We start from the raw sequence: 26,690 nt of genomic DNA, 5'->3' as shown, positions 1-26,690 counted from the left end.
AGACTCTTACCCAAAACAATATGAAAAGTTTGTATTTATTTATTTTATTACCTTGCTTTTGGCTACCATCATGGGCAATGTATTTTGTCTTACTCTAAGGGGCACTTGGCTTAGGCTAGGTAGGTCATGGGGCATGCTAGCTTATTGGTACTGCAAGCAAACTGCAAAGGCATTTGGTATGTATGGGAGGCTTCAACTATATACAAAAGTCATATGTCTTGCAAAGTTTAATAAACTACTTATCCTATTTAATTCAAAGGTGTGAAATTTAACTATCCATAAGTGATTTATTTAAATTCTCAAGGGATTTATAGTTTAAGTGGTTTAAAATATTTATTTATGTACCCGAAGTCCTAGGTTTAATTCTCTATTACCCCAATATCACGAGAAATTATAGAGTGATACTGTATCACCACGTCAACTGGTGATACTCCCACTCAAAATCTGCCACGTGTATTTTTTTAAACAAAATTAAAATATATTTTACAGTTGGAATTTGGCTACCAACTTTACCCTTAAACTTTAATCATCCAAGCCCGTCCCCACCGTCTTCCCTCTCCACCATCTCTTACCTACGCTATGCCTGCTATCTGCGATACCACACGTCATCCCTTCTCCCTCGCCACCTACCCCAGCCTTCACCATCTTCATAGTTAATGAATCTAAAGAACTTCTACTGTCAAAGGACTCAAAACCCATAAACAAAATTCGGTAAAACTCTACCATTTTATTGCTAGAGACACCCTTGAAATCTCTGAACTTCTTACTCTTTTAAAAAGACCTTTTGAATGGAAGCTGATAATGAAGATGGTCAGGAAGAAGAAGAATATGATGTAGGAGGGGGGAATTTTTGGCGGATTTCCTTCATCAAGCCCCGCCCCAATGACTTGCTCTATAACACAATTAATTCCTAGTTTCCCACTTATGGTTTCATGTTGGGGATATTGGGAGGAGGAGGGAGAGGGGTGGGTGGTTGAGAGGGGGAAGGGAAGAGGGTTGTGTGGCGTCGATAGCAGAGGCATAGCACAAAGAAGACCGAGGGGTGAAGGGTTAGGGTCATTAAAGTTGAAGGGTAATGTTGTAAGTCAAAGTCCAGTTGTAAAATATATTTTATTTTTATTTTTTAAAATACATGTGGCAGATTTTGAGTAGGAGTATCACTAGCTGGCATGGTGATACAGTATCATTCTATAATTTCTCCAATATCACTTGTATTACAAAATTCTACTTAAAGTCTTTGAAGGCTTTCTTTTCCACAAAGCAAGGGTAGCAAGACTTGATTGTGAAATATTAGAAGAGATTCAAATTTGAAATCCTTTCACAATTGTTGATTGGAAAAATGCTAATGTTAGGCACATATCATGTTATTACTAATACTAAGAGGCCTCGTTTGGTTCAATTGAATTGAATTGAATTAAATGTCCAATCCGGTCCGTCAAAGAAGAGATAGAGAGCTCTTATAGTAAAAAACAAAAAAAAATAAAAATTCCTAACTATACTATATTGTATACTCTGTTATTTTTATTCACATAATAAATAAGTCACATGAGAAGAGACATGTATACAAATAAGTATATACCCATTACATGTAATTTCTTTCTACTTAGACCCGTAATCACTATAACATTTACATTCCTTCTACGAAACAACTTTGTTATTCCCAAGTCCGCCCATCGAATTTGTTATTTTGATTAAAATCTCGCATGTTCCAACACGCAAATCCAAAGCAACCGACCAACCAAACTGAGGTAAGTAGGGTAAGACCTCCAAAATCTCATCAATTTATCGTGGAAAAGAAAATAAAACAAATAAAAAAGAAGAGTGGCCAGCTTTTTATATTAACTAGTTAATCAAAACCGTATTTATCCAAAATTCATCAACAATATCACAAAATTTCACTTCCCAAAAAAACAAAAATTGTTTTGCAAAAACAAAATTTACAATCCAAGCTTTTGTCTCCCTTGATATTTTTTAGAGTCCCAAACAGGCTTTGTAGTCCAAAGGCCAAAGCAGAAGACATTATTATCCCAACTGTTATTATATCATCTGTTAGTCAGCTTTAATAAAAAGGTATTGATTTTGTACCAAGCAAATACATTAAACGGCACTGGATCAATTTGTTAGAAGTTTTATGTACGTTTTTTCTCACCTTTTGTTTCAAGCTTAGGGTTAGGGTTCCCTACAACTTTGGAAATTTAGCCCCAATTTGATTCTCCAAATTACACATATTCAAAGTTTCAATAATTATTTTTTTCCAGATTTACCCTTACCCACGGCTCTGGATTTTGCATATATCTCAGATGATTTTCAAGATGGTTTGAATGGTTGGCCTTGTTTGTCATTTACGCGTTTGTGGGTACCCATCTCTGACCAATTCTTCTGTAGCAAAATTGTTTATGTTTCTGTGCCTTTTCTGTGTCCGGTCGTCTTGGTTAGAATTAGGGTTAGGGTTTAGATCTGTTCAATCAGATTCACAGGTGTTTGGTTTTTTTGGGATTTGAAATTGTGGTTTAGTTCTTTATTTTTTTCCGTTAATTTTTGAAATCAATTTTATTGAATTGATTTGGTTTCTTCAAAATCTGGGTGTAGGGAATGAAGTTGAGCTGGATTTAGTTCAGTGGAAATTTCAGGCTCTTGGATCAACACGATGTAAGCCCTAATTTCATTGAAATTAATTTAAATTCATCTGATTTGACTTTTGGAGCAATCTTATCCCCTCTGTAAATTTGTCTGATGCTACAAAATCCTCAAAAATATAAAATTGCTTTGTGTTTTTCGTCACTGTTTTGATATATTATTTTATTTTAATTCAGTTAAAAGAATTTCAATTAGTTTTTGAAATGTAATGAGCTTATCAGGATGTTTGTTCGTGACATAATTTTTTTATGTATTCATGAACGCATTTGTGTATTGTGAATGAATGATCTGTGAAGATACGTTATGATATGAGATCTTGAGGATTTAGGATCATATATGTCGTTAGAGAGCTAGAATGATGAAAATAAATGGCTGAATGAAAAATGAAAAATAATATAATGGAGCTCCTAAATCTTATATTCAGCTGCAAGATCATTTGACTGCTAAGATATGATCTTACAGCTTCAATCCTTTTTTTTTTTTTTGGGATTTTGCAGACAAAACTTTTATTTTGCTACTAAGATACCTGGAGTTTTTGAATTGCTTCTCCAAATTGAGCTGTCTGGCAGTGAGATACAATAATATTGAAGTTCATAAAGCGGAATATAAGGGATCATCCTACTTCTGTTCTACATTAGATTGAATCTTTCCACGTATACAAGCAGTTTGGAGACTTCTATCAATCAATATTCACGATAGTATGGGGACAGAACTCATGAGAGTTTGCATAAAAGAAGATAACGATGAGTTTCCTTCAGTTCCACCCGGATTTGAGTCATTCACATCTTTCAGCTTAAAAAGGGTAAATGAAAGTGAGAAACAAGATAGTGAAAACAGAATTAGTTGCTCAGAGACTGCTAGTGTTTCTGAATCACAGTCAGTTCAGATGGAGACTAACATTGCCACTGATGAGGTTGCAAAGAGGTCTCTCCGACGCAGACCATGGATAAACCATCGGCAACATGATAACAAGCCAGAGGATGAGTTTAACTCTGAGCGACTTGAACAAGTAGTGTTTCAGTGCTCCTCTGAGTTCTTGGTTTTTAATAATTTCATATGCCATTTCTGTATGAAGTCTCCTATACTTGTACATGTTGTCTCATATACAATTGTTCTTGCAGAATTTTGCTCTAAAATCTCTTCTTCCCAAGGGGGTTATACGCGGATGTCCACAATGTAGTAATTGCCAAAAGGTTGCTCTTCAAAATTCACACACTTTATTCTCACCCTTCTATTTACTCTGGTTTGGTTCCTGCGTAATCCTTTATCATAATTATATTCTTCACACCTTACTCTCATGAATCGAGAAACCGTTTGGGCTTTTGAATTTTTCACATACGTCTTCAAAGTTATAGAATTGATTGTTGAGTCCTGGAACAGGTTTCTGCAAGATGGCATCCGGAGGATGGTCAAAGGCCTGACCTTCAGGATGCTCCTGTCTTCAAACCAACCGAAGAGGTGCATCTTGTTACTAGTGGAATTTAAGTTGTTACAGTTTCCAAGTTTGTTGACCTATTCTTACTCATGTTACTTGTTAACTAATTTCAGGAGTTCAAAGATACATTGAAATATATAGCGAGCATACGTGCAAAAGCTGAACCATATGGTCTTTGTCGCATTGTTCCTCCCTCTTCTTGGAGACCTCCCTGTCCTCTCAAGAAAAAGGATATTTGGGAGACCTCTAAATTTGCTACTCGAGTCCAGAGAGTTGACAAACTGCAGAATCGAGATTCAATGAGAAAGATTCCGAAAAACCATAATCAGATGAGGAAGAAAAGGAGAAGATGCACACGAATGGGGGCTGATTGTCCAAGCGGTGGCAGGGGATCTGGGGATGATGGATATTGTGAGGCTGAAAGGTTTGGGTTTGAACCTGGTCCAGAGTTTACTCTAGAAACATTTGAAAGATACGCTGATGACTTCAAGACCCAATACTTCAGCAAGAATGAACACATTACTGATATAGGAGGTAACTTGTCTAAACTTAAAGAGGGCTGGGAGCCATCTGTGGAAAATATTGAGGGCGAATATTGGCGGATGGTAGAGAGACCTACTGAAGAAATTGAGGTACGACACAAGAAATTTGTACAAATACCAGCTTTTGTAGCTTTAAAATAATTTGTCCGCCCCCTCGCGGCTCGGTTACATATGTGTTCTTGCACACGTGCAAATGATTGCTTGGTGTGAGGGTGCATTGTAGCCTTTACCATTTTGTTGAGGCTAAAGATAAATTACCCTAACCATGGTGCTCCTGATCTGCTCTAGGTTCTATATGGGGCTGATTTGGAAACTGGAGTTTTTGGCAGCGGTTTTCCCAAGATGTCCAGTAAGGATGGTTTTGCTTCAGAAGAGCAGTACATAAAATCAGGCTGGAACTTGAACAACTTTCCTAGACTTCCTGGATCTGTTCTTTCTTATGAAAGCAGTGATATATCTGGTGTTCTGGTGCCATGGTTATACGTAGGGATGTGCTTTTCTTCTTTCTGCTGGGTAAGACAATCTTTTTTCCTTGCAATAGATTATTCATCTAAGCATAATTTCGTACTTTCACTATCACTCTTAAAATAGTCAAACCCATGCTTGCTTAGTGCATGTGCTAGCACGAGTCTGCCATGTATTATGTGGGATGTGAAAAACCACATATTGAGCATCTGTGTTGGGTGTGAAGATTCACAACCAGAAAAGTTGTTTCCACTATTCTGGTTTTCATTTTATTGCCCATCCTATCAACTGGATTTATATTAAGACATGTTTGCAAGTGATGAACAGTGTAGCGTTTCAAACCTTAAGGTGTTGGGAACTTGGGATCATTCTGTTTATTGATTCCTAAACTTGAATGTTCATTCGAAAGCAATGCCTGCATTCATTTTCATCCAGACAAAGTTTTCCGTACTTTTGCATGAGGCCTTAGCTCATGTGTATGTGAGACATGTCATTGACTGCTGATTCCTTATTTCTTTTTCTTTTATTTCTGAGACAGCATGTTGAAGATCACCACTTGTACTCTTTAAATTATATGCATTGGGGTGCTCCGAAGTTGTGGTATGGTATCCCTGGCAGCGATGCCATTAGATTTGAAGAGGCAATGAGAAAGCACCTCCCTGGCCTATTTGAAGAACAACCTGACTTGCTTCATAAGTTGGTGAGTGAGACAGCTCTTGGTCTGTGCTACTGTGTTGTTTGATGTTTAATAATTGTGGCTTTGGGTGCACTAGCTCATGTGTTGTTTGGACATGTAAAGCGAGAATCCAATCAAAACTCTGAAGCCAAATATATTCTCGATTCTGAACTAAATTGATTGCATAATCACCACCCCCATGATTTCTTTTTCCAGTCTTCTGTGCTGTTGACTGCTTTTATTTTTTATTTTATTTTAAATCATCACTTAAGTTTTCCTATAAGTAATTTTACTTACAAAAGTTCTCTATCTCATGGCATTTTTTGGATGTGGTCTATCATTTTTTTAAAATACAGACTGAAGGGTCAATATATGACAAATATATCCCTAAGACCCGTACCTAATCAGGATGTAGCCTTCATTGGCTATTTTGGGAGGCAAGCATATCTCTGGTGCAGCTTGGAGGCATCTAACTCGCTTGTAATGTCATGCAATCATAGAATAAATTATTTCATATTGAAGACTCGGTTAACATCTTTTGCTTAGGAGATGGATAGTTTGAGTTATGTGCCACCATTTCTTTGCAACATAAGATGGACTCGAAACTATTCATGAATTATGGATCGTGTTTATTGTCTTGTTCTTTTCTCTTTTCTTTATGTATCTTCTATATCCTCTCTAATTGTCTGTATATTGGAAATATTGATTCATAACCTAGATTGCACATGCTATTACTGGGTGTATTATTTTGCAAGTCACAAATGCAGGGTTTCTCTTATAATTATGTTATGTCAGATTATCTGTAAGGCCATGACCCTTGTCATTTTCTCTGTTTATTCATGCAGGTCACACAGCTTTCCCCCTCCATACTGAAATCTGAGGGGGTACCTGTGTATAGATGTTGTCAGAATCCAGGAGAGTTTGTTTTGACCTTTCCTCGAGCATACCATTCAGGGTTCAACTGTGGTTTCAATTGTGCCGAGGCAGTTAACGTAGCTCCTGTTGATTGGTTGCCCCATGGGCAGATTGCTATAGAGCTATACCAGGAGCAGGGACGAAAGACATCCATTTCCCATGATAAATTGTTGCTTGGGGCGGCAAGGGAAGCGGTGAGAGCACATTGGGAACTCAATTTACTGAAGAAGAACACTTCAGATAACTTAAGATGGAAAGATTTCTGTGGAAAGGATGGGATCTTAGCTAAAGCACTGAAGGTAAAATCTGCTTTCTAGTTCTTGTGTTGACTTGGACTCCAAATTTGCAGAATGGAATATAATTTGGAAAAAATAATAATTCAGTGTTGGAGGTAATTGGTAATTCCTAATTTGTTTCTAAAAGTTGAATGCAAAAAATAAAAGTTGGGAATTAATCCAGTTTGCAATTCAATGCAACAAGGGGTGATACTACTGGACTTATAAACCAAAAAAGATTTCTATAATTCAGTAAATCTGATTGCTGAGCTGGCAATTTTACCAACAAATATTCATACATTATATGACTTAAATGTCAACATCTTTTCCTCTGACATTCTAAAATTTTCTTACCTAGGCACGTGTTGAGATGGAGCGTGTGAGGAGGGAATTCCTTTGCAGTTCTTCACAGGCATTGAAGATGGATAACAATTTTGATGCCACCAGTGAGAGGGAATGCAGCATTTGCTTTTTTGATTTGCATCTGTCAGCAGCTGGTTGTCATCATTGTTCCCCAGATAGATATGCGTGCTTAAATCATGCAAAGAAATTTTGTTCATGTGCTTGGAGCGCCAAATTTTTCCTCTTTCGTTATGACATGGATGAATTAAACATCCTTCTTGAGGCATTGGATGGAAAGTTGAGTGCAGTATACAGATGGGCTAGACTGGATCTTGGGCTGGCGCTAAGTTCTTATATTGCAAAAGACAATATGAAAGTTGGTAACTTATCTTATTCCTCCAGAGATGCTGTACTTAAAGAGGTTAGCTCACAGCCACAAAGCACTTGCTTTAAAGATCCGCTTGGAACAGAAATCTCTAAACAGAGTCCTATAAATCCAACTGGGATCACTGGTGAGACTTCTTCACAACAAAATATGAAGAGAGAAGAATCAATTTTCAACAATTCCAAGTCAAGAATGCAGGTTTGCCAGTTGTCTCAAGAAGACACATCATATGCTATGAACTCAGATGCAATGAAATCTGGGATGAAGATGACTTCAGTTGAGAATGTTATACTTCTTAGTGATGATGAAGGAGATGAACCAAAGGAGCTACCTTCTAAAGAGATATGTTTAGCTACCCAGTTAGAACTTTCTAAGAGATTGGTGGGTTCTGATGGAAAAGTGAGCCCTTCTAATTTTGAGAAAGAACCAATCTTAAATACACCAGGGACTGATGCAGCAGTGATGGGTGAAAAAGTTTTCAGCTTACCTGGTGGAGAAAAAAAAGATTTTTCATCTCATTCTGTGCTTGTGAAAGATGAACAGGATAATGGTGGACAATTAGGATTCAATCCACCTAACCTTCCTGTCAAGTTTGTTTCTATTAAGACAGAATGTGGTTCAAACACTAGCGACATCAGTGCACACGAAGTTGCTAATTCCAGGAGTGACCCACAGCAATCACAGCCATGTAGCAGTATAAAACTTGAGAACGAGGACAGACATGAAAAGGTAGGAACAAATGCTGACACAAATTTAGTGGACTATGTAAGAACTACAACTGGAAGCCTGTCATCCTGCCAAAACAATTTGGACAGATACTTTCGCCAGAAGGGTCCCCGAATAGCAAAGGTAGTGCGGAGGATCTCCTGCATTGTTGAGCCTCTGGAATTTGGAGTTGTGCTCTCTGGAAAGTCATGGTGTAACAGCCAGGCCATTTTTCCGAAAGGTATGCTGCATTTGCATTATCTTGTGAGTTGTGACTTATGCAGTTGAGATATTGTCCCAAAAGAGAAGTTAAGACCCGCATTCATGTCATTCTTGTTAATTCTGCTTGATACAGGATTTAGGAGCCGGGTTAGGCACATGAGTGTTCTGGATCCAACTGTTATGTGTTATTATGTTTCAGAAGTACTGGATGCTGGGCAGGCTGGACCACTGTTCAAGGTACTAGGAATTTTCCTTTGGTGTATTAAAATATTTTTATTCCTATTCAGTTCATGTTCAATCTTGAGTTATTTTCTGTAAAGAAGTTGCCTGTGTATGTTTACGATCTGCATTGCTTGTTCATAACCTCGTGCCAGCCTCTTAGTGAAATCAGACAAAGGTCTAGGAAATTGGTTTTTTCTTTTCTACTTTTTCATCTTTCAAAATATTGGATAATTTTTTTGGCTAAGAAAAAGAAAAGAATAATGGGTAGTTTCAGGAGAGTTAATTGTTTTCCTTCCTAAAGTTGTTTGGACTGTGTGTTAATGTGACAAAGTAATGCAAGAAGGATATTTATTGAAATGCTGAGATATTCCATAGCCAGCATAGAATGATGCTGCTTTTCATGCATCTTATGATTTCCACGGTTCTTCAATCACTATATTATTGTAGCTCATTTTGAATGTTTTACCTAGGATATGAGTTAATTGATTTTCATCAAAGAAAGAATCCATCTTTTAAGATGCCTCTAGTGACAAATACAAGTGTAATGGGTATAATAGAGGAATTAATAGGAAGATGTGAAATGAGATAGCTCCTAATGTTTATATGCATATAGAAAACTCCGGGCATATAAGAACTCTTTTTCTACAGCTCCCCTGAACTCTGGGCAAAACAATATTTAAGTAGTGGTGATAAAAGAGAAAGCTGTATATATCTTCATATTGTAAACATAAGTGTTTATAATTTATCTGATACATTATGTTATTTTTCTCCCCCCTTAAGGTTTCTTTGGAGCACTGTCCAAGTGAGGTTTTCATACATAATTCAGCCGGCAGGTGCTGGGAAATGGTGAGAGAGAGAGTCAATCAAGAAATCACTAGGCAACATAAATTGGGAAGAATGAACCTTCCTCCTTTGCAGCCGCCTGGAAGTCTTGATGGCTTTGAAATGTTTGGGTTTACTTCACCAGCTATTGTACAGGTAAATCTACCAAAGAACTGAGAGTTACTTCTCACTATTGCCAGATACCTCTTTATGGTCCGACTCATGTTGATTGGGACTTGTATGTTTAAAATGCATGATCTTGCTTTTTATAGATTCATTTTCCCAGTTCCTCTGGTTACTTCCTCATTTCATGGATTATATATATATATATATATATATATATATATTTATTATTATTTTTTTAATAGTTGAAGCTTTAATGCTGGACCTTGGACTAGAACCTTCATAGTATGGCTTTCGTGTCATTTCTTGAATTATTAATTTTGAGCTTCACTCATGTTTATTTACTAGTAGATTTTTTCTTTTTTAAGGCTAAGCATTTCTCGATTTTTGTTTTCTTGAACAGGCCATAGAGGCATTGGATCGAAATCGTGTCTGTTCCGAATACTGGGACTCCCGTCCCTACTCCCGACCTCAAGTACAGATTCTACAAAAACCTCAATCCAGAGAAAGTAGTGAAAATGGCAATAAAATGTCAAAGGAAAGAAATGATGAAGAGGCTCCCACCAATGATATTGTCCCCACTGGAGTTGATACAACACTGAGAGGCCTATTGAAGAAGGCTAACCTAGAAGAATTAAACTCACTGTACAGAATTTTAAGTGACAATCAGCAAACTGCTGGTCGAGGCCTAGTGACACGGCTTCTTAATGAAGAGATTCATAGTCGTCCTACATGATTCAATTCATTGGTTTCACAATCACAAAACAAGGATTAGAGTCTAAACTTGCTCTGCCAGTTTTTGACTAATGTAAATTCTGCGCTCCTGATTTTCAGGTTGCATGTACATCTTACTCAACCTGCTCATTCTTTATGCTAGAAAAAGAAAGCAAAAAAGAGAGAAGAAAACGAGAGGGGAAAGGGGAAGAAAAGGCTGTTCTGCTATAGGCTGCAGAGGTTTTTTTTTTTTTTTTTATTACCTCAATCGTATTCTCTGCTTGTAGCAGGGAAGAAGTTAACTTAGGGAGTGTACGATGGATAACACCAATTTTTCTGATTTGGTGTAGTTTTGGGGGGGGGGGAGACAAATGTACCAATTTTCCCACCCCTCCTGTTCTTGTTTGTGGCCAAGAGTATCCACAATGGAACACGCATCATGCATGGTGGTTGAGCATATCTTTTACTTCCTTTATCTCATAAATTTGAAGAGAAGCCAATTCGTATATGTAAATCTTAGCGAAATTTGCTAAAATAGCCCTTTTTAGGCTAGAGCTAAGCAATTGTAAAGGCCGGGCATGGTGGGTCCGGCCTAACACACTCCGTCTTTTTCAATAATTTTCAGCTGATATGGCTCGTACCCCAACCCAACAAGCTCTCATTCAACATGCTCTCTACCCTAGCCTACTGACTTGTAAGTTGTATGGTGATTGGTGACATTGGCCTCGAACCCCACAAGCTCAAAGTCTCAACACTAGCATTAAATATTATAATATATTTGTATTTGTATTTGTATTGTTATTAGGTGATTAAAACAAACGAATTGCACATCAAATTTCAAAGACATTCCATTCCATTCCGTGTCCAATAAAATTGATTTGATCAAACGCCCAAGTGCCAAAGTGCCCAAGTCCCCCACTTTTCTAAATCTAATTTGGATTAATTAAAGGCTACCAAAAAAATGAGCCAATGAAGTCGATGGTCCCCACAAGTCCAAGTCCAAGTCTCAAGTAAATCTATATTCATTCAACATTCAGGCAAAAGATCACATGGTTATGTTATGGATATATATCTGACTCCGAGACTCGAGTCGACTCCAGTGATGCGTCCCCCAAAACACCCAAACCCATAAATAGCAAACCAATTCAGACCCAAACAGGGAAAAATTCACCCCCTTCCTCGTACGGAAACCCAATCCAACCGTCTCAACTCGCCCACGTGGGTACTAGTTAGAGTTAGTTTTTTTAAACTACTCTCTGAATTTAAACTTGGAGCTGATTTGTAGATGGGGAAGTGAGCGAGCCCCCTTTCTCATAGATTAAATCAATTTAGAATAGTTTAGACTATCGTTTAAGCAACTCATTGGAGATGATATAAGATGATAAAAATGCGATAAGAGCACGTTATTTACTGACACGCAGCACAAGCATACACGTGGGAGCACGCGCTTGGTTGGGGTGGGGACCACCAGGCAATGTGCACGTGTCGGCCACCTGAGTCCGACGATTGCGGGATCATTTGATTCTTCATCTCCCCTTGTACGGACTGCTTGGATTGTTGCGCCGGTTAGGACCTACTACCCTCATCTCCCAATCGCGTCTACCTCCGGCTCACCTGTCACGCTTTGTACTAGTAAATTGCTAATCACTAATTAATTAAAAATAATCAGACTCAACATAACATTGATTTACTATTAAACAGAGTACATTGGGGCCATGCCGTAACAGCAGATATTCCATAGTACCATTACACCATAACTGAGATGATGGGTGGGGAGTACAAAAAGTCTGAGAAGACGATGGAGACTTTTCAACTTCATTTATTCTTTTGAAATGAACAAATGAGAACAAATTACAACACCACAATCGTAGTTAGAAATCAGAACCAAATCGTAGTTAGAAAGAGCTCAGCACGCGGATGCGCTATATATAAATATGTGTGTTTTGAACAGGTTGTCGTCATCATGCAATGCATGTTGTTGATATTGGTATATGTTATCAATTAGCTAGGTTACAAGGATGAGTTCATCTTTCAAATCCTAGGTCTCTTTAAATTTAGACCATGATTTCATTTATAACAGAGCGTCAAGCGTTGCAGTTTAATTGCACCAAATTAATCACGATTACAAGTTTCTTCTCAACACAAAAGCATGCATGCAGTTCCATGAAACCCTCAATCTGAACTTTTAACCAATTCTGGAAACTCCAAGAGAAGAACCACATAAACAAAAGAGACTAGAGCTAGCTCTTGTTCTTCTTCTCATGCTCATACGAGTCGTAAAAACTGATCTGCTCCGGTCAACAATGAGACCCAAGTGCCATGTGGTAAAGTGCATTAAAATTAAAACAGCCCAGCCAGTTTGATTTTTGACAAGGATTTTGAATGGGTTTGTATACTCTTATGCGCGAAGTCTAGACGGAGGAGTTGTTTTTCAACTTTATTTTCCCATACAGAAATCACTGTTATCACAATTACCATTTCATTTCAGCACTAAGATGTTGAAAAAGATCAATAATTAACCACGGGAACTTCTTGACTGAGTTAGAATATTGGTTCAAGATTTGAAAAGGAGATGATACATATATAGGAAACGGAGGATGTCATGTTTGTCGATCCAAATAAATAAGCATGAACTTTACAAAAAATACTCCAGCAGCATTCACAAAGTCAATTAAACCTATTCGCATTGCATAAGGAAAAAAAGGTGAATACAAAACCAAAGATGTACATGCATCCATGAACTTTAAGGAGGGAGAGAGAGGGAGAGGGAGAGGAAAGAGAAGAGGGTGATATAAGGAACAATCTAGTTTACACAATTGAAGTGTGAGGTTCCAGATATAATACACCATGAAAGTTTATGAATGTTACGTACTTATGCAACATAGCCCTACTACAACAATGCACCATTGAGAATTAGAGACTAATACTCTTCAACAGAAAAAATCCGGTATTAAGAAATATTTATGCCATAATTCATTTGGTTGGGAACAAATAAATGAACCTCAAATCCAAATACATATACAAAAATATACGTAGCTGGGTACTGGTTTATGCGAAATTCTGAAGCGGCCTCAAAGGCAAAATGCATAGATAATACTCAAAATTCAGCAGTCCTTCCTTGGTGTAAAATTTCTTACAGTAAAAGTAATGAAACAAAGCTGAATTGTGTATTAATGGTTGCCATTTGGTTTAAAGCATCTCATCTTTTAATCAAACAAACAAAACTCAATTGTTTTCTGATCTTAAACCAAACTAATTCCCATAAGAATCAATTGATTCTCTACGCAGGCAGAAGTAGTTTAAAACGCACACAGAAACACGGACATAAAATGTCGACTTCTGGTTTCGAGAGTTTGCCTCTAAAGATTGAAAATATAATAAACCCTTGAAAGGAGACACAGCAATATCAGATACAGCCAGCCAGCAGAACCCAACCTCAGCCTACCATCCATGGAAAAACAACAATTGATTATTTTATATTTTAAATTTTAATTTTAATTTGTCTTTTAGCTGGCATCAATCACAGCGAAGATAATCTAGGCTTTGTCTTTTTGCCAAATTATAGATCTAATAAGATTATCTTTAAACGAATACGACCTAACCTGATTTGACTATATATAGTGACTAGTCTATCTCTCTCTCTCTCTCTCTCTCGTGAGCTTTTCACTTGTACAATTATCTCTCATTCATGAATCATGCATGATGTGATTTCTTTAATTTCATGACTATTACATAATTATATATGTGCGTGTGTGGAGAGAGAGAGAGAGAGAGAGAGAGAGAGAGAGATGGATTAATTAGAGCTTAATTATCTAGTTGTGTTTCGTGTTTCATGTTTTAATTATATATACCAAAATGGAAATCACATTTTATGATAGCTGCAAGCACATGCTAATTAAACCATATGAATAGTACTTGCGAGGAGGCATATGTTATGTCAATGGGTTATAATTTGATTGATAATGGGAGACAGACACATGATCCATAAAGATAAATTGTATTTAGAAAGAAACATACAAGAAGACAAGTAAATAATAATGCAAACAGTCTACTATTAATTCATGATGATGATCTCATATTGTGCTTCAAGTACAATCATATCATAATATCTGCTACCTACTTTGCTAGCGAGTAAATACACTGCCACCCACAGCTCATCCGATGCCATTTTCCCCAACACTCTCACTCTCCAGAGAGATCTCTCCTCTAGTAATAATTTCATCATTCAGTTTCAGAGCTAGCTAGAAAGCTAGATACCCCCAGCCAGATCAGAAGAAAAGGGCCAAGGTCCAAGAGGCCCAAACCCCAAAACCGTGGGTGTTTTTTTTTTTCAGACACAGAAAAAAAGCACTTCAACATTTCAACAACATATCACAAAAGATTTCATAAGATCTTTCCTTTTTTGTGCAAGGTAAAACGGAACTAAAGTAGAGAGGATAGGGGAGAGAAATATACCCTCTCACAGCCCGACCGACCACTAATTAACTTGTAGTTGTTGTTGAAGAAGCAGCACTACTTGCGATGAGCATGGCATTCATGTTTGGTTTTGGCTTATCGTTATTACTATTATTGTTGTTGTTGTTGGGCCTCTTCCTCTTCTTCTCATAACTCACCCCTCTTGCCTTGGCCTGGAAATCACGAACCTCACGCAAGTAGAGCCTCACAGCCCTCGCTCCAAAGGGGTTGGCCTCCGGCCTCCCGCCGTGCTCCTCATAAGCCGCTCTAAGGCGGCCGATGAGGGCATCGAGGCTACCCCAGGCCTGCCGGAGCGGGCAGGGGCAGGGCGCTGGTGGGTTGGGGAGGCCGAAGAAGGGACAGGTCTGGTTGTGGATCTTGGTCTTGCCAAACTGATCCAGATACCGGAGGAACTCCAGAACATGGGCCCCGCTGCACATCGGCAAAGACAGCGGAGGCCTGTGGTTCCGGAGGTACTGGCAGAAGGTGTTCCAGTCGCGCCGCTTTTGGTTTTCATAGCGGCTTGGGGTTGGGGTTGAAATGGAGTCGGCGGTTGTGGCTGGAGATATTGCTGAGGATGATGGAGTGATCATGGAACTTGTGGAGCTGTTGATTATGGGGGTTTCAAAGGTGATGGGGGGATTCTTGGTGATTGGCTCTGAAACTATGTCCATTGTGGAATGAAAGGTGAGATTTTGGTCCTTGAAGGGTGAGATTTGTTGTGGATGTTGGACCAATTATTCTTTCTGATCTTCTCCTTTTAGGGTTTCTCTTTCTTGTTGACTAGCTAGCTCCTTATGAATGAGAATAATGGTAGAGAGAGAGGAGAGAGAGAGAGAGAGGAGATGTTTTGAAGAGCGTATATGCCTCTCTCTTGAGCTGTTTTAAAGTGCAAATGAGGGATGAAGGAGGGACTTATTAACATGCCCACGGGAAGATAAATGCTAGACTTTGCATGGCTTCCATAAATATAATTTGTCGGAGAGAGAGAGAGAGGAGATATTAGAAGAAAAGAAAAGGGGTTTTGGACTTTGGAACTTACAAGTAATTTGGATTTGGTAAGCCTGAAGAAAAATAGAGAAGATTTAAGAAGAGAGAATAGAAGGAATCAAGGTGAGGTATGTTTGGGGAAAACTTAGTTTTGAGTAACAGTCTGGTGGTGGAAGAAGAAATCTTTGGAAGACTGCAGTTAGATTGGGTGCATCATGATTTGTAAGAAGGAAGATCTTCATATCATATTTTTATTTTGAGGGAAGAAAAAAAAAAAGGCAAAGCACTTAACCATTAGAGAGAGAGAGAGAGAGAGAGAGAGAGAGAGAGGTAGCAACTGAGATAGTTAAGACATTAATTGTTGAAGGAGGAAGAGGGAGAGAGAGAGAGACAAAGAGGACAGTGGTTCAGTGAGGGCAGTGGGTGAAGCTAAAGACTGAAGAAGAGTCATGAAAGGTTTCAGTCTGTTTAAGGACTAAGAGTTGAAATAAAGTTAACAGAGAAGAGAGGAGAGAAGAAGTAAAGTGAACAGGAAAAGTGTTTTCCCTTAATAGGACAAGTTAGGCAGCATCGGCCAGACCTTGATGGTGACCCTTGCCACAATGACATTTTTAACCACCAACCCCTTCTTTTGCGCGTGCAACCACACCCATAACCCAATATTTCCTTCTCTTCAAAATAACAAATCATTTTTTATTTAATTTGAGGGTGAGATTAATTTTTCAGTAAACCAAAAAAACAAGTGAAATGAATCGATCAAATCGGAGGTCCATGCATGCAGCATGCTGCTGAGGAGGTAGCTCTGTGTGATGTAACATATTGACTCATGATTTTACTCATAATAATGATACGCCGTAATTAATAATGGCCTTGAAACAAAGTGTTTAAGACTGTTTTGCCATAAACTTATTTTTTACTTAAGGGACTCGGTTAGTCGTGAACCATCCTTAACCAGGATGGTAAAGCAACAGTAACTTTGTTTATGAAAAAGGATTGACACAGTACAAACATACCAAATCACACGGGCATATCGGGTGTGATGTGAAATTTAATATTTGATATTTGACATCTCGTTTTAAAGTAAATAATTTATTAATTAATTAGCTACTTACATGTTAATGATGAATCTCGCTTTAAAGTAAGTAATTTATTAATTAATTAGCTACCTACATGTTAATGATGGAACTACGTATGCAGGAAACTTCAGAGCAATTACCCGTTTACGATATCATCCAAAAAATGTACTCTGCTTCTTTCATCTGCAATCCTTTTTGGGTAAAATGCTTACAGAGGCCAAATTTTACTGGTAATTAATTTTGATCATACATAATTATTGGTAAACAAAAATGAAGGGCAGGACGGCTACATCGTAAATGTAAGTCCATCCATAGGAAAAACGTTTTCACATTCCAAACCCATTGATGTATATAGCATGGGGGCCATTGCTAGATGCTTAGAAGAAGAATAAACTGTGAAGGAAGTTTGGCAATTTTAACATAAGTAAACATATCTGTTCTTCTCTTATGGTCTTGGGTGGGCCTCATTATAGGGCAGGATTCGGGGTGCTTTTGCAGACTATCATTTTTACTAGCATCATTGCCAATAGTAATTAAGCACTTAAAACTATAAATTAGTAAAAAGAAGGGGGGTAAATAAAACTAACATCCTTTTTACTCACTTATAACAAGTCTACTACTCCTTTAATAAATCTAATTACTAGTTTTTTCAGGTATTGAATTAGTTATAGTAATATGAAATATACGTAGTTTTTTACCATGCATGTGTTAATATACGCATGATTCTAATACCCATTACAAATAAGTAAACGTGTCATAAAAATTAAGATATAAAATTGGCTTAGATAAACTGATACAGCAGCAGCATATGCTAATCATGTTTACAAGGAAAACCCTTCTACTTTGGGTAAGGAACACACTTCCTGCATTTGGAATATCAAACCACAAATTTATAATATTGGGATGCCCAATGAACTTCCCAGTGCTGGTCCAAACTGCTAGAACCGAGAAAATGTATAGGTATGCTAGCTTCATCATCTTTTAGAGTTAGCATTGTGCTAAGGAAACGAAACCTCCAGATGATTCACAAACAATACACTTCTTTAATCTTCCTGGCCTAAGCCCTGTTACATATTAGGGAACAAAAGGAGTTAAAACTTAAATATATTACTAAAACATTTTTAATCTCTGGTTTACCTAACATAATCAAGTGTGCAAAACTTCTCTCTTCTCACTACTTCATATTTCCCCCCTTATCAATGGAAAGTACTTGTCTCATTTCCTGAAAGTATAAACTCCTACTTTCTTGACAATCACAATTTGACTTGCGTGTATAAATTATCAATTAGTTTTTTCTTTATTTATTTTTAATGGTTTATCCAAGTTTTCCATTCAGGTACAATTCTTAGTCAAAAAAATATATTTTAAATTTTTATATCCAAACAAAGGCAATGTTAAACGTGTAACGCTAATTCTCTTTGTAATTTATTTTGTTTGAACAAAATAAGAAAAGTTGTCAAGAAAGTTAGTGGCACTAGATAGAGGACAGATAGATATATAGAGAAACTAGGAGATGAGAATGAGCATGAGTGAATACGTTAATGTCACTCACAAATGCTTACAAATCCGAGATTGTATAACAAACAACCAAGAAAGCAACAACTTAATGAGGAACCTTCATCGCAATTCCCTCTATACTTTGATCCAAAATATCGTGTCAATGTCCCTTGAGAAAGAATTGACTCTCCACTCCACCGCATGCAAATTAATAAAGAGCAAACGAATATTTCTCCTCCTACTTTTAGCAAACAACCAAGATGGGTTTCTTAATCATTTTCTGGCTCAACATGTTTCAAACTTTAATTTGCTTTATACGAGTGATGGGAAATTAATGCTAACATATCCAAACCGATAGTACCCTAATCCTATTGTTGTGTTTATGTTTTTGTTTTTGTCGTAAATGACATGTGTTATGGGCATTATCATTTTGTTTTTGTCTAAAATGTTTGTGGGCATTATATTCTATTATACAATCGGTGCTGATGTAAGAAATGGAGATCAAAGAGAGGAGAGAGTACATTGCAAAAAAGTTGATGACAATACACGTTACCCTTAGTGCGAAAAAATAACACTCATAATGTGGCGTATTAAGAAGTATTGGATTATTTTAGTACACCATAGTTCATCAAATGCATAAAAATGCACACTACTTAAATGCAGAGAGTCGAGATCCCGGATGTTTAAACTTGAAAGTAGCTAGCTTACTTTATACGACATGTCGCAACAAAGGCTATCACTCACTGCTGCTAACTATTACTACTCTGTTGCTGGGCTATTAAAAGATGGTGGCCCAATGAGAATTGAAACCCAGGAACCGGTCCAGTCCACTATACATAACAGACCGACGTCGTACGGAGAAGAATAATCTATCGAAAGGAGCCTGATCTCACAAATGACAAAAGCCTAACCCTCGGGCCTTCAGAGTTTCAAATAAAGAGTGTGAGCACAGATCTGAGAAAGCGAGAGATGAGAGGCACAGAGAGAAGGTCAGGAAACCCTAACCCTCCGAACCAAGCTTCATCAGATCTATGCCAAAGGAGAAGGGCTCATACGGCCGAACAATGGCATTGGCTCTGTGATCGGAGCCTTCGTTGGTGACCAGATTCACGAGCATGAAGAAAGAGAGATTTAACGCCTCGATGCGATTCTTGTTTCGCGAGATTTAGCGCCTCGATGGCCGCCATGGCTTCTACGTCAGAGGTAGTCCTACTGCCCTAGCCGGGCAAGCACGATCGGATCCGTTCAATAGCTTATCGTTGAAATGGCGTGGGAATTAACAGCAACACCAGAGATCTGATGGGGCTAGGTATGGGAATTCCAGGAACCGTCAAAGTTGATTTTGAAATTTAGGGTTTAATTAGGTTTATGAGTTAGCGAGTTCATTGATTTTGATTTGATGGAGCGAAAGGGATGAGGGATTTCTAGGTCCGTCAAAGTTGATTTTGAAATTTAGGGTTTAATTTGGTTTATGGTTTAGCGAGATCATTGATTTTGATTTGATAGAGCGAAAGGGCTGAGTAATTAGGTCAATCTTTAATTCAATGCATTAACGAGTGGGCTGTTTGCTTTCAGGTCCTCCATGGCAGCTTGCTCAAGATGCGATGTGCATTGATAGAGGCACTGACAGCGGGCCTTCCATATCTTTAAGGTTTTACCTCCTTACTCATTCAAGCATGTAGATGTTTCTCTTTTGTAAAATATCATTCCTTTTTAGTTTTTAAATGGAACCAAAATGAAAAAAAAAAAAAAAGAGTTTTCAGGGGCAAATATCATATTATTGAATTCTTAACGATATCACATGATAGATTAGAATGGGAGCGCTTTGAAATATTATGTTATTGTTGAATGATATATCAGCTCGAGGGATGATAGTGTGTTAAGAACTAAACTGATGTAGTTTTTTTTTCTAGTTGGTAGTAATTCTGAATATTACAGGTGTTTATCAGTAGGAAATGTTGAGGAAAAGAACGTTGTAAATATAAAAATGTAGTCGCCCGGTGGATAAACAATTTGTTCTTCCTATGAGTTTGCAACGTCTATTACTTTTAATAAACAATTTGTTCTCCCCATGGATACTTCTTTTGTTGATATAACAAGTCTTGTGTTTCTGTTGTTATATTTTCTAGTTGGTAGCATCAATCTTATTTTGATATAATAGCTCATCATAACTATTTATCATTCGTTTTTTATTATCTATTGACAATTACATTTAGGTTGTGTAAAACCTGGAACATGTATAATTTCTGTTTCAATTTTATTTCTGAGTATTAAAAGGTACTTGTTTTTGCTAGTGAAGTGTTGTTTAAAGTAAAAATGTAGTAATAGAGTTTTTAAAAATATTTATTCGGTAGGTTGTATTCTGGTATGCTATCAATTTAGTGGTCATCCCACACAAAATATTCTTTGCCATATATTACATTTTAAATATATTGTATGTTTTTTGGTTATTGATATAAGAAATGTTCTTCCTATGAATGCCACTAGTTGCATTTTATTAAAAAAAAATTGTTATTCTATAGGTTTTTTTTATATCATTTTAAATTACGAACTTTGTCCACTTTTTAACAACATTAGTTGTTCCTGAAATGTTGCTAGAGTCTGTTATTGTTAGCTTAATATTTAATAAGTATTTTTGAGAATTGCTGCTTCTTCCAGAGACGTGCAAGAAGTTTCATAATGTTTTTTATTTAGTTTGTTTGTTAGCGTGATGCTTTCATATGTTTGTTTGTTGTGTTGCACACTTGCACATTCAGTATTCAGAAGTTTCATAATGTATTTTTGTTAGTTCGTTTGTTAGTGTGGTACTTTGATACGTTTGTTTGTTGTGTTGCCCACTTGCACATTCAGTATTCTTAAGTTCTGTTTCGGTTCAGTTTTGCAGAGTGACCATCTGGTTTATTCCAATTGTGATTATTATTTCTGATTATCAATCTATCTAATTTTGTCCAATTATTTCTTATTAATTGTTTAACTGTTTTTTTCCCAGGAAATCTAAAACCGGAGGCTAGCAGGATTTCACCTCAAATTCCTTTTTTTTTTTTTTTTTTTTTTCCTTTGCTGTTTTGATCTCATTTCAATGAAAAGAAGCCTCTACAATATATTTAGTGCGGATTGTAATTAATATTTGTATGCATGCTTTTCTTTTTCTACTGTGCTATATATAGATTATGCCAAAAGATAATTCACTATTGAATTGGGCTATACCATTCTCCGTGTTATTTTCGATCAAAAACTTTGGCCCGTTAAAACAATTGGGTCGTCGAGTAAAGAAAAATCACGCCTATAGCACGTAATTCAAGCCTGTTACTCTAATCTGGTTTTCACGTTATCGGGCTCGTTTCATGATATTGGGCAGACAACCAGGCCTGTCTCATAATATTGGGCAGACTCTGAGCCATTCTAATGTTTGGGCTTTTTCAGTGGGACCTGTTTTGTTGCTTATCCGCTTTATTGGGCCTATTTTGTAGTTTATTTGGCCTTGTTTGGGCTTATTTTGTATTTATTGGGCCTTGTTTGGGCCTTTGTTGTTTATGAGCCCAACTGTAGGCTAATTTGTCGTTTAGGGCAACTTGTATGGGCCTATTTTGTCATTAATGGCCCCATGTTTTGGGCCTATTTTGTCTTTTATGAGCCCAACTGTTGACAAATTTGTCGTTTATGACTTTTATGGGCCTATTTTGTCGTTTCAGCCACCTTTGTGGGCTTATTTTGTCGTTAATGGCATCCTTTGTGGGCCTATTTTGTCGTTTCTGACACATTAGTTGGGCCTATTTTGTCGTTTCTGACCCATTAGTTGGGCCTATTTTGTCTTTTCTGACCCATTGTTTGGGCCTATTTTGTCGTTTCTGGCCCATTGTTTGGGCCTATTTTGTTGTTTATCGCCCATTGTTTGGGCCTATTTGTCGTTTATGGTACCTTGGTCGGACTATTTTGTCTTTAATGGCCCTCATATTTGGGCCTATTTTGTCGTTTATGAGCCCAACATTAGGCTAATTTGTCCTTTTTGACGACTTCTATGGGCCTATTTTGTCTTTTCTGGTATTTTTGTGGGCTTATTTTGTCTTTTTTGGCATCTTTTATGGGCCTATTTTGTCGTTTTGTTCCCTTTTGGGCCTATTTTGTCGTATATGGCCCGTTGTCTGGGCCTATTTTGTCGTTTTATGGGTATTCATGAGCCTATTTGTCCTTCCCTGCTCCTTCAGTGGGCCTATTTTGTCTTTTCTGATACGTCATAGAGCCAATTTTGTTGTTTTTGGGCCTTTATTTGACCTTCTTGGGCTAGTTTTCATGATCTGGGGCCTACTTTGGGCCCGTTTGCACAATTATTTGGGCAAACTTTGAGGCTCTATTCAAATTATGGGGCCCAGTAGGGAGCCCATTTTCAAGTTATTGGGCTAACCTTTGGGCCTGTTTGATAATAATTAGGCCTAGTATAGGGTGTATTTATATATTATTGGGCTGATGTGTTGGCCCATTTTCACGTTAATTAGGTCAACATTTGGGGCGATTATCATTCCCTTGGGCCCCATTATGCGCCCATTTTTACATTATTGGGCCTATCATTGGTCCAACAAATGTACTTACCAAAATTATCGGCCAGGTAATTGTAAATGGACCAGTTAAGGAATTGGGTCTTAGCTTGTTTTCAGACTAAACGTTGTACGACTAAGAATTGGGCCTCGTTAGGTACTTGGACTCGTTATAATTTTTGGGGTAATATGGGCTTATTGGACCATAAATGTGGTGGAACCATGACAGACGGAGGAGGAGAAGAAACAGTACAGCCATTTTTCCTGAAAAATAAAGCGGAGATATTCGACTGAAATTCCACCGACTCAGCTGCTTCGTCCTAAAGTTTCATCGGCTATAGATCAATTGCAATAAGCTGCAGCACTGGTAGGCAGTTTGCTTTCAGAAAAAAACATATTTCCTGCAAGAATAAACTCAGTTATCAAACCTTACAATGGAAAACATGCCAAACATAATAGAGGAACAAGGCAATTTACCTGATTCAGTGAGAAAACAGTCAATGTCCACTAGTTGTCAGGCAGTGTGAATGCTGCAAAAGACAGCCTTGACATCGGTTCATCAATGAGTAATTAAAATTAGATGAAGAAATGAAACATTGTATCACTGTGAATGCCTATAACCTACAAATTCTCATTCATTTGCAATTAAAAGACATACTGCCATGAACAAAACCTAGAAGAAGAAGAAGACATAAAATCTTAAAGGAATGGATGAGCTTACAAACTTAAGGAAGTTGAACATTTTAAAGGTAGCAATGCAGAATCTGAAGGTATGAACTTAACACTAAAATAATATTCCAAAGCTTTTGTATGTTCCCCGTTACTTCTGTGGATAAGGCCTATGTTATAGAGTATATAACTTCGATCATAAGGATTCACACACCAAATTTAAGTTTCCGATATCTTCAAAGAATAAATGGGAGGGTTTTATTATGAAAACTAAATTGAAGTTTGGATATCTAAAAAGAACAGAGTATATCATAATGCTGATAGGAAGATAATAGTAGTTACGATGACATGTCAAAACCGTATCATATTAAGATTTTATGTATACCAACTACGGAAATATAACAGGACTTCAAACCTGTCATATATCAATAAAATAAGTAAATAGGAAGAACAACTTTGTATTTACGTATATCCAATTCAAACTTTTAATGACTTTTATAGAGTTTAAAAGTTTGGAGGTATTCAATTTAGACTTTTAAAGAGTATATAAAAGTCTAGTGATATTCAATTGTGACTTTTAAAAAGTATTTAAAAGTTCGGTGGTATTCAGTTATGACTTTTAAAAAGTATTTAAAAGTTCGGTGGTATCCAAAAAGTTAATGACTTTTAAAAAGCTTATTAAATGAATGACTTTTCCATACTTTTAAGGCTAATTGTTAAGAGCAAAAGTCTTGCCAATTTACTAGTGACTTTTATCAACTCTATGAGAGTATTTAAGAATTTGTCATCTCTATGAAAGTCACTCACTTAAAAAAAAGTCTTTATAAGTATGAATTGGATACACCCAACACAAGACGTTGAAAACTTTTCGTAAGAATAGTTGGGACCACCCTAAATGCTACAATTGGCAAATCAGAATACATGTGGCAATGAAAAATTGTAAGATAACACATTGCTATGTCCATAACCTTACAATGAAATAAAAAAATTTTTAATTTTTTTTACACAACCAAAAAATGTAATTGTTGATGGATAATGAAAATAACGTTAGGGCCGTACAACATATTACAGGACATCAAACTTCTCATATCAATAAAATAAGCCAATAGGAAGAACAATTTTTTATTTATTTTAAACACAAGACGCGGAAAACTTTTTGGAAGAATATATGGGGTGGGAATGACCTAGCTAAAGGTTACTATTGACGAATCAGAATACAACATGTGGCAATCAAAAATTTAAAAATACCATATTTTATATGTATAACTTTATTTTAATCAACATTACTACTAATAAATACCTCTTAATATTCACAATTACTACTAATAAGTTTTTACACAGCCATAAAATAGATAATGAAAATGATGACACGGCGATAACAAAAGTTATTATGAGATGTAATATCATACATAGATTTACTATACCAATTATTAATGTTCAATCATTGACCCCACAACTGAATATGGTAGTTTTGGAACTTTCTGAGTATCAGAACCAGCATATATAATATTTTCCCATTCAATAATGATATGTGGACTATGTTAATAACTTCAACTGAATAAGGTAGAGGCCAACCTCTAATGACTTCAATTGGTGTAATGGTGCAAAGCTGCCATTGTGATCTTGATAGATAGTGGTGAGGTTGGCTTCCATGTTGTTCCCATGGTCACCTGACATAATGAAGAAGCGATTACCAGAAATAGATGGGAGGAGAGGTAGGGATAAGTCAACGTTTATACATCAAACCATGTTGCAAACAATTTAGCGGGCCCAAAAGAAAGCATTAAAAATCTATGGTAGATTCGTGGGAACCACAGCAAGTCCATCACACCAACATGAGCTAGTGCACAACCAAAAAGATCAAATGTCTGAAACAAAGGAAATTATTTTTACTTCGTCTATGAACTACGGGTTATAAACAACATTAAAGAAGCCACATCCCCACAAAAAAACACTAACATCACAGAATAACACTAACTCACCCTAACACAGCAATCGCAAAAGAAAACTAGCTAATCAAACATCGCAAATTGCAAAAGAACGCCAGCTAACCCCAAACATTACAATATAAAATAATAATAAAACGCTAGCTAACCCTAACATTACAATCACAAAAGAAAGCTAGCTAACCCCTAAAATTACAGTAGCAAAAGAACGCTAAATTCAACCTAACATTGCAATTACAAAAGAAGGCAAAAGAAAGCTAAGTTAACTCTAACGTTGCAATTGCAAAAGAACACAAGCTAACCCTAACATCACAATCCCAAAAGAACCCTAGCTAACCCCAACATCGCAATCGCAAAAGAACCCTAGCTAACATTGCAATCGAAAAAGAACAGCTAACCCTAAGATCGCAAAATAAAACCGCCTCTAACATCAGAGAAGAACACTAACCCTCAAATGAAGGCTCTGGCATCCTTGGATCCCGTTCCGCATGTCCTTGTCGTTGCTGAAGGTAACGAATCCGAAACACCTGGACCTACCGATCAAACGGTCCTTCATGATCTCTCACCGGAGGAGGAAAAGGCTCTCTCCTGAGCCTCATGTCAGTGATCCAGAGGAGCGCACCGACGAAGCATCGGAATCGATCTCCGCGATCTCGGCGGAGGCCATGGCCAAAAAGACGAAGGAGATATGGCATTTTATTTTTAAGAGAAAAGTGAGGAAACAGGATAAAAATGAAAGAGCGGTCTTAGAATGCGTTATCGCCGGTCGGCTATACTCGAGAATTTTTTTATATTTTGAAAAATAGTATAGCCGGCTATACGAATTTTGACACGTGGCACCTAATCGCGTATTAGTATCGCCGTGCGGCTTTACTTAAAAAAAAGGATAGCCGCCCGGCTATACCTGTTTCCACAAGTGGGCGCCGGGGCAGAAGCGGGTCATAGTATAGCCGCCCGGCTATACGTGGTGTTTCTTTTCCCAAAATAGTAAAGCCGCGCGGCTGTACCACATTTCCACACATATGGGCTGTACTCGGAGTATTTT

At 37.2% G+C, this 26,690-nt stretch overlaps 2 protein-coding genes and 2 long non-coding RNA genes across 7 annotated transcripts; 2 read left to right on the top strand and 2 right to left on the bottom strand.

Annotated features, from left to right (window-relative positions):
- The first annotated feature begins 1,909 nt into the window (after positions 1–1,909).
- On the top strand, positions 1,910–10,986 carry PKDM7D (Transcription factor jumonji (jmj) family protein / zinc finger (C5HC2 type) family protein). Of its 4 annotated transcripts, none has more exons than XM_089043452.1 (13): positions 1,910–2,070; positions 2,590–2,649; positions 3,135–3,646; positions 3,759–3,830; positions 4,018–4,095; positions 4,186–4,704; positions 4,903–5,127; positions 5,618–5,779; positions 6,601–6,969; positions 7,304–8,618; positions 8,733–8,836; positions 9,602–9,799; positions 10,170–10,986. In XM_089043452.1, the coding sequence occupies exons 3-13, from the start codon at positions 3,338–3,340 to the stop codon at positions 10,500–10,502; spliced, it is 3,684 nt and encodes a 1,227-aa protein (XP_088899578.1). In that variant the 5' UTR covers positions 1,910–2,070; positions 2,590–2,649; positions 3,135–3,337; the 3' UTR covers positions 10,503–10,986. The 4 variants fall into 4 exon arrangements, with proteins under 4 accessions (XP_088899578.1, XP_088899573.1, XP_008218326.2 ...); XM_089043447.1 differs by lacking the exon at positions 1,910–2,070 and adding an exon at positions 2,095–2,352; XM_008220104.3 differs by lacking the exon at positions 1,910–2,070 and adding an exon at positions 2,095–2,356.
- Positions 10,987–14,508: 3,522 nt separating this feature from the next.
- Positions 14,509–16,406, bottom strand: LSH2 (LIGHT-DEPENDENT SHORT HYPOCOTYLS-like protein (DUF640)). Its single transcript, XM_008220103.2, has one exon. It carries the CDS (start codon positions 15,607–15,609, stop codon positions 14,962–14,964), a length of 648 nt encoding a protein of 215 aa, XP_008218325.2. The 5' UTR covers positions 15,610–16,406; the 3' UTR covers positions 14,509–14,961.
- Positions 16,407–19,243: 2,837 nt separating this feature from the next.
- LOC103318694 (uncharacterized) lies at positions 19,244–21,414 on the top strand. Its single transcript, XR_513234.3, has 2 exons — positions 19,244–19,807; positions 20,074–21,414. It is a non-coding gene; the product is annotated as an uncharacterized LOC103318694 (long non-coding RNA).
- Positions 21,415–23,206: 1,792 nt separating this feature from the next.
- On the bottom strand, positions 23,207–26,378 carry LOC103318693 (uncharacterized). Its single transcript, XR_513232.3, has 4 exons — positions 26,094–26,378; positions 25,275–25,369; positions 23,508–23,574; positions 23,207–23,431 (listed from the first exon to the last, which is right to left on the bottom strand). It is a non-coding gene; the product is annotated as an uncharacterized LOC103318693 (long non-coding RNA).
- Positions 26,379–26,690: the final 312 nt, after the last annotated feature.

The sequence above is a fragment of the Prunus mume genome, linkage group LG1, assembly GCF_029339155.1.
Source record: "Prunus mume cultivar Tortuosa linkage group LG1, ASM2933915v1, whole genome shotgun sequence".
Lineage (NCBI taxonomy): Eukaryota > Viridiplantae > Streptophyta > Magnoliopsida > Rosales > Rosaceae > Prunus > Prunus mume.
Note: the sequence above shows the minus strand (reverse complement) of the source record. Positions and strands in the feature narration are given on the sequence as shown.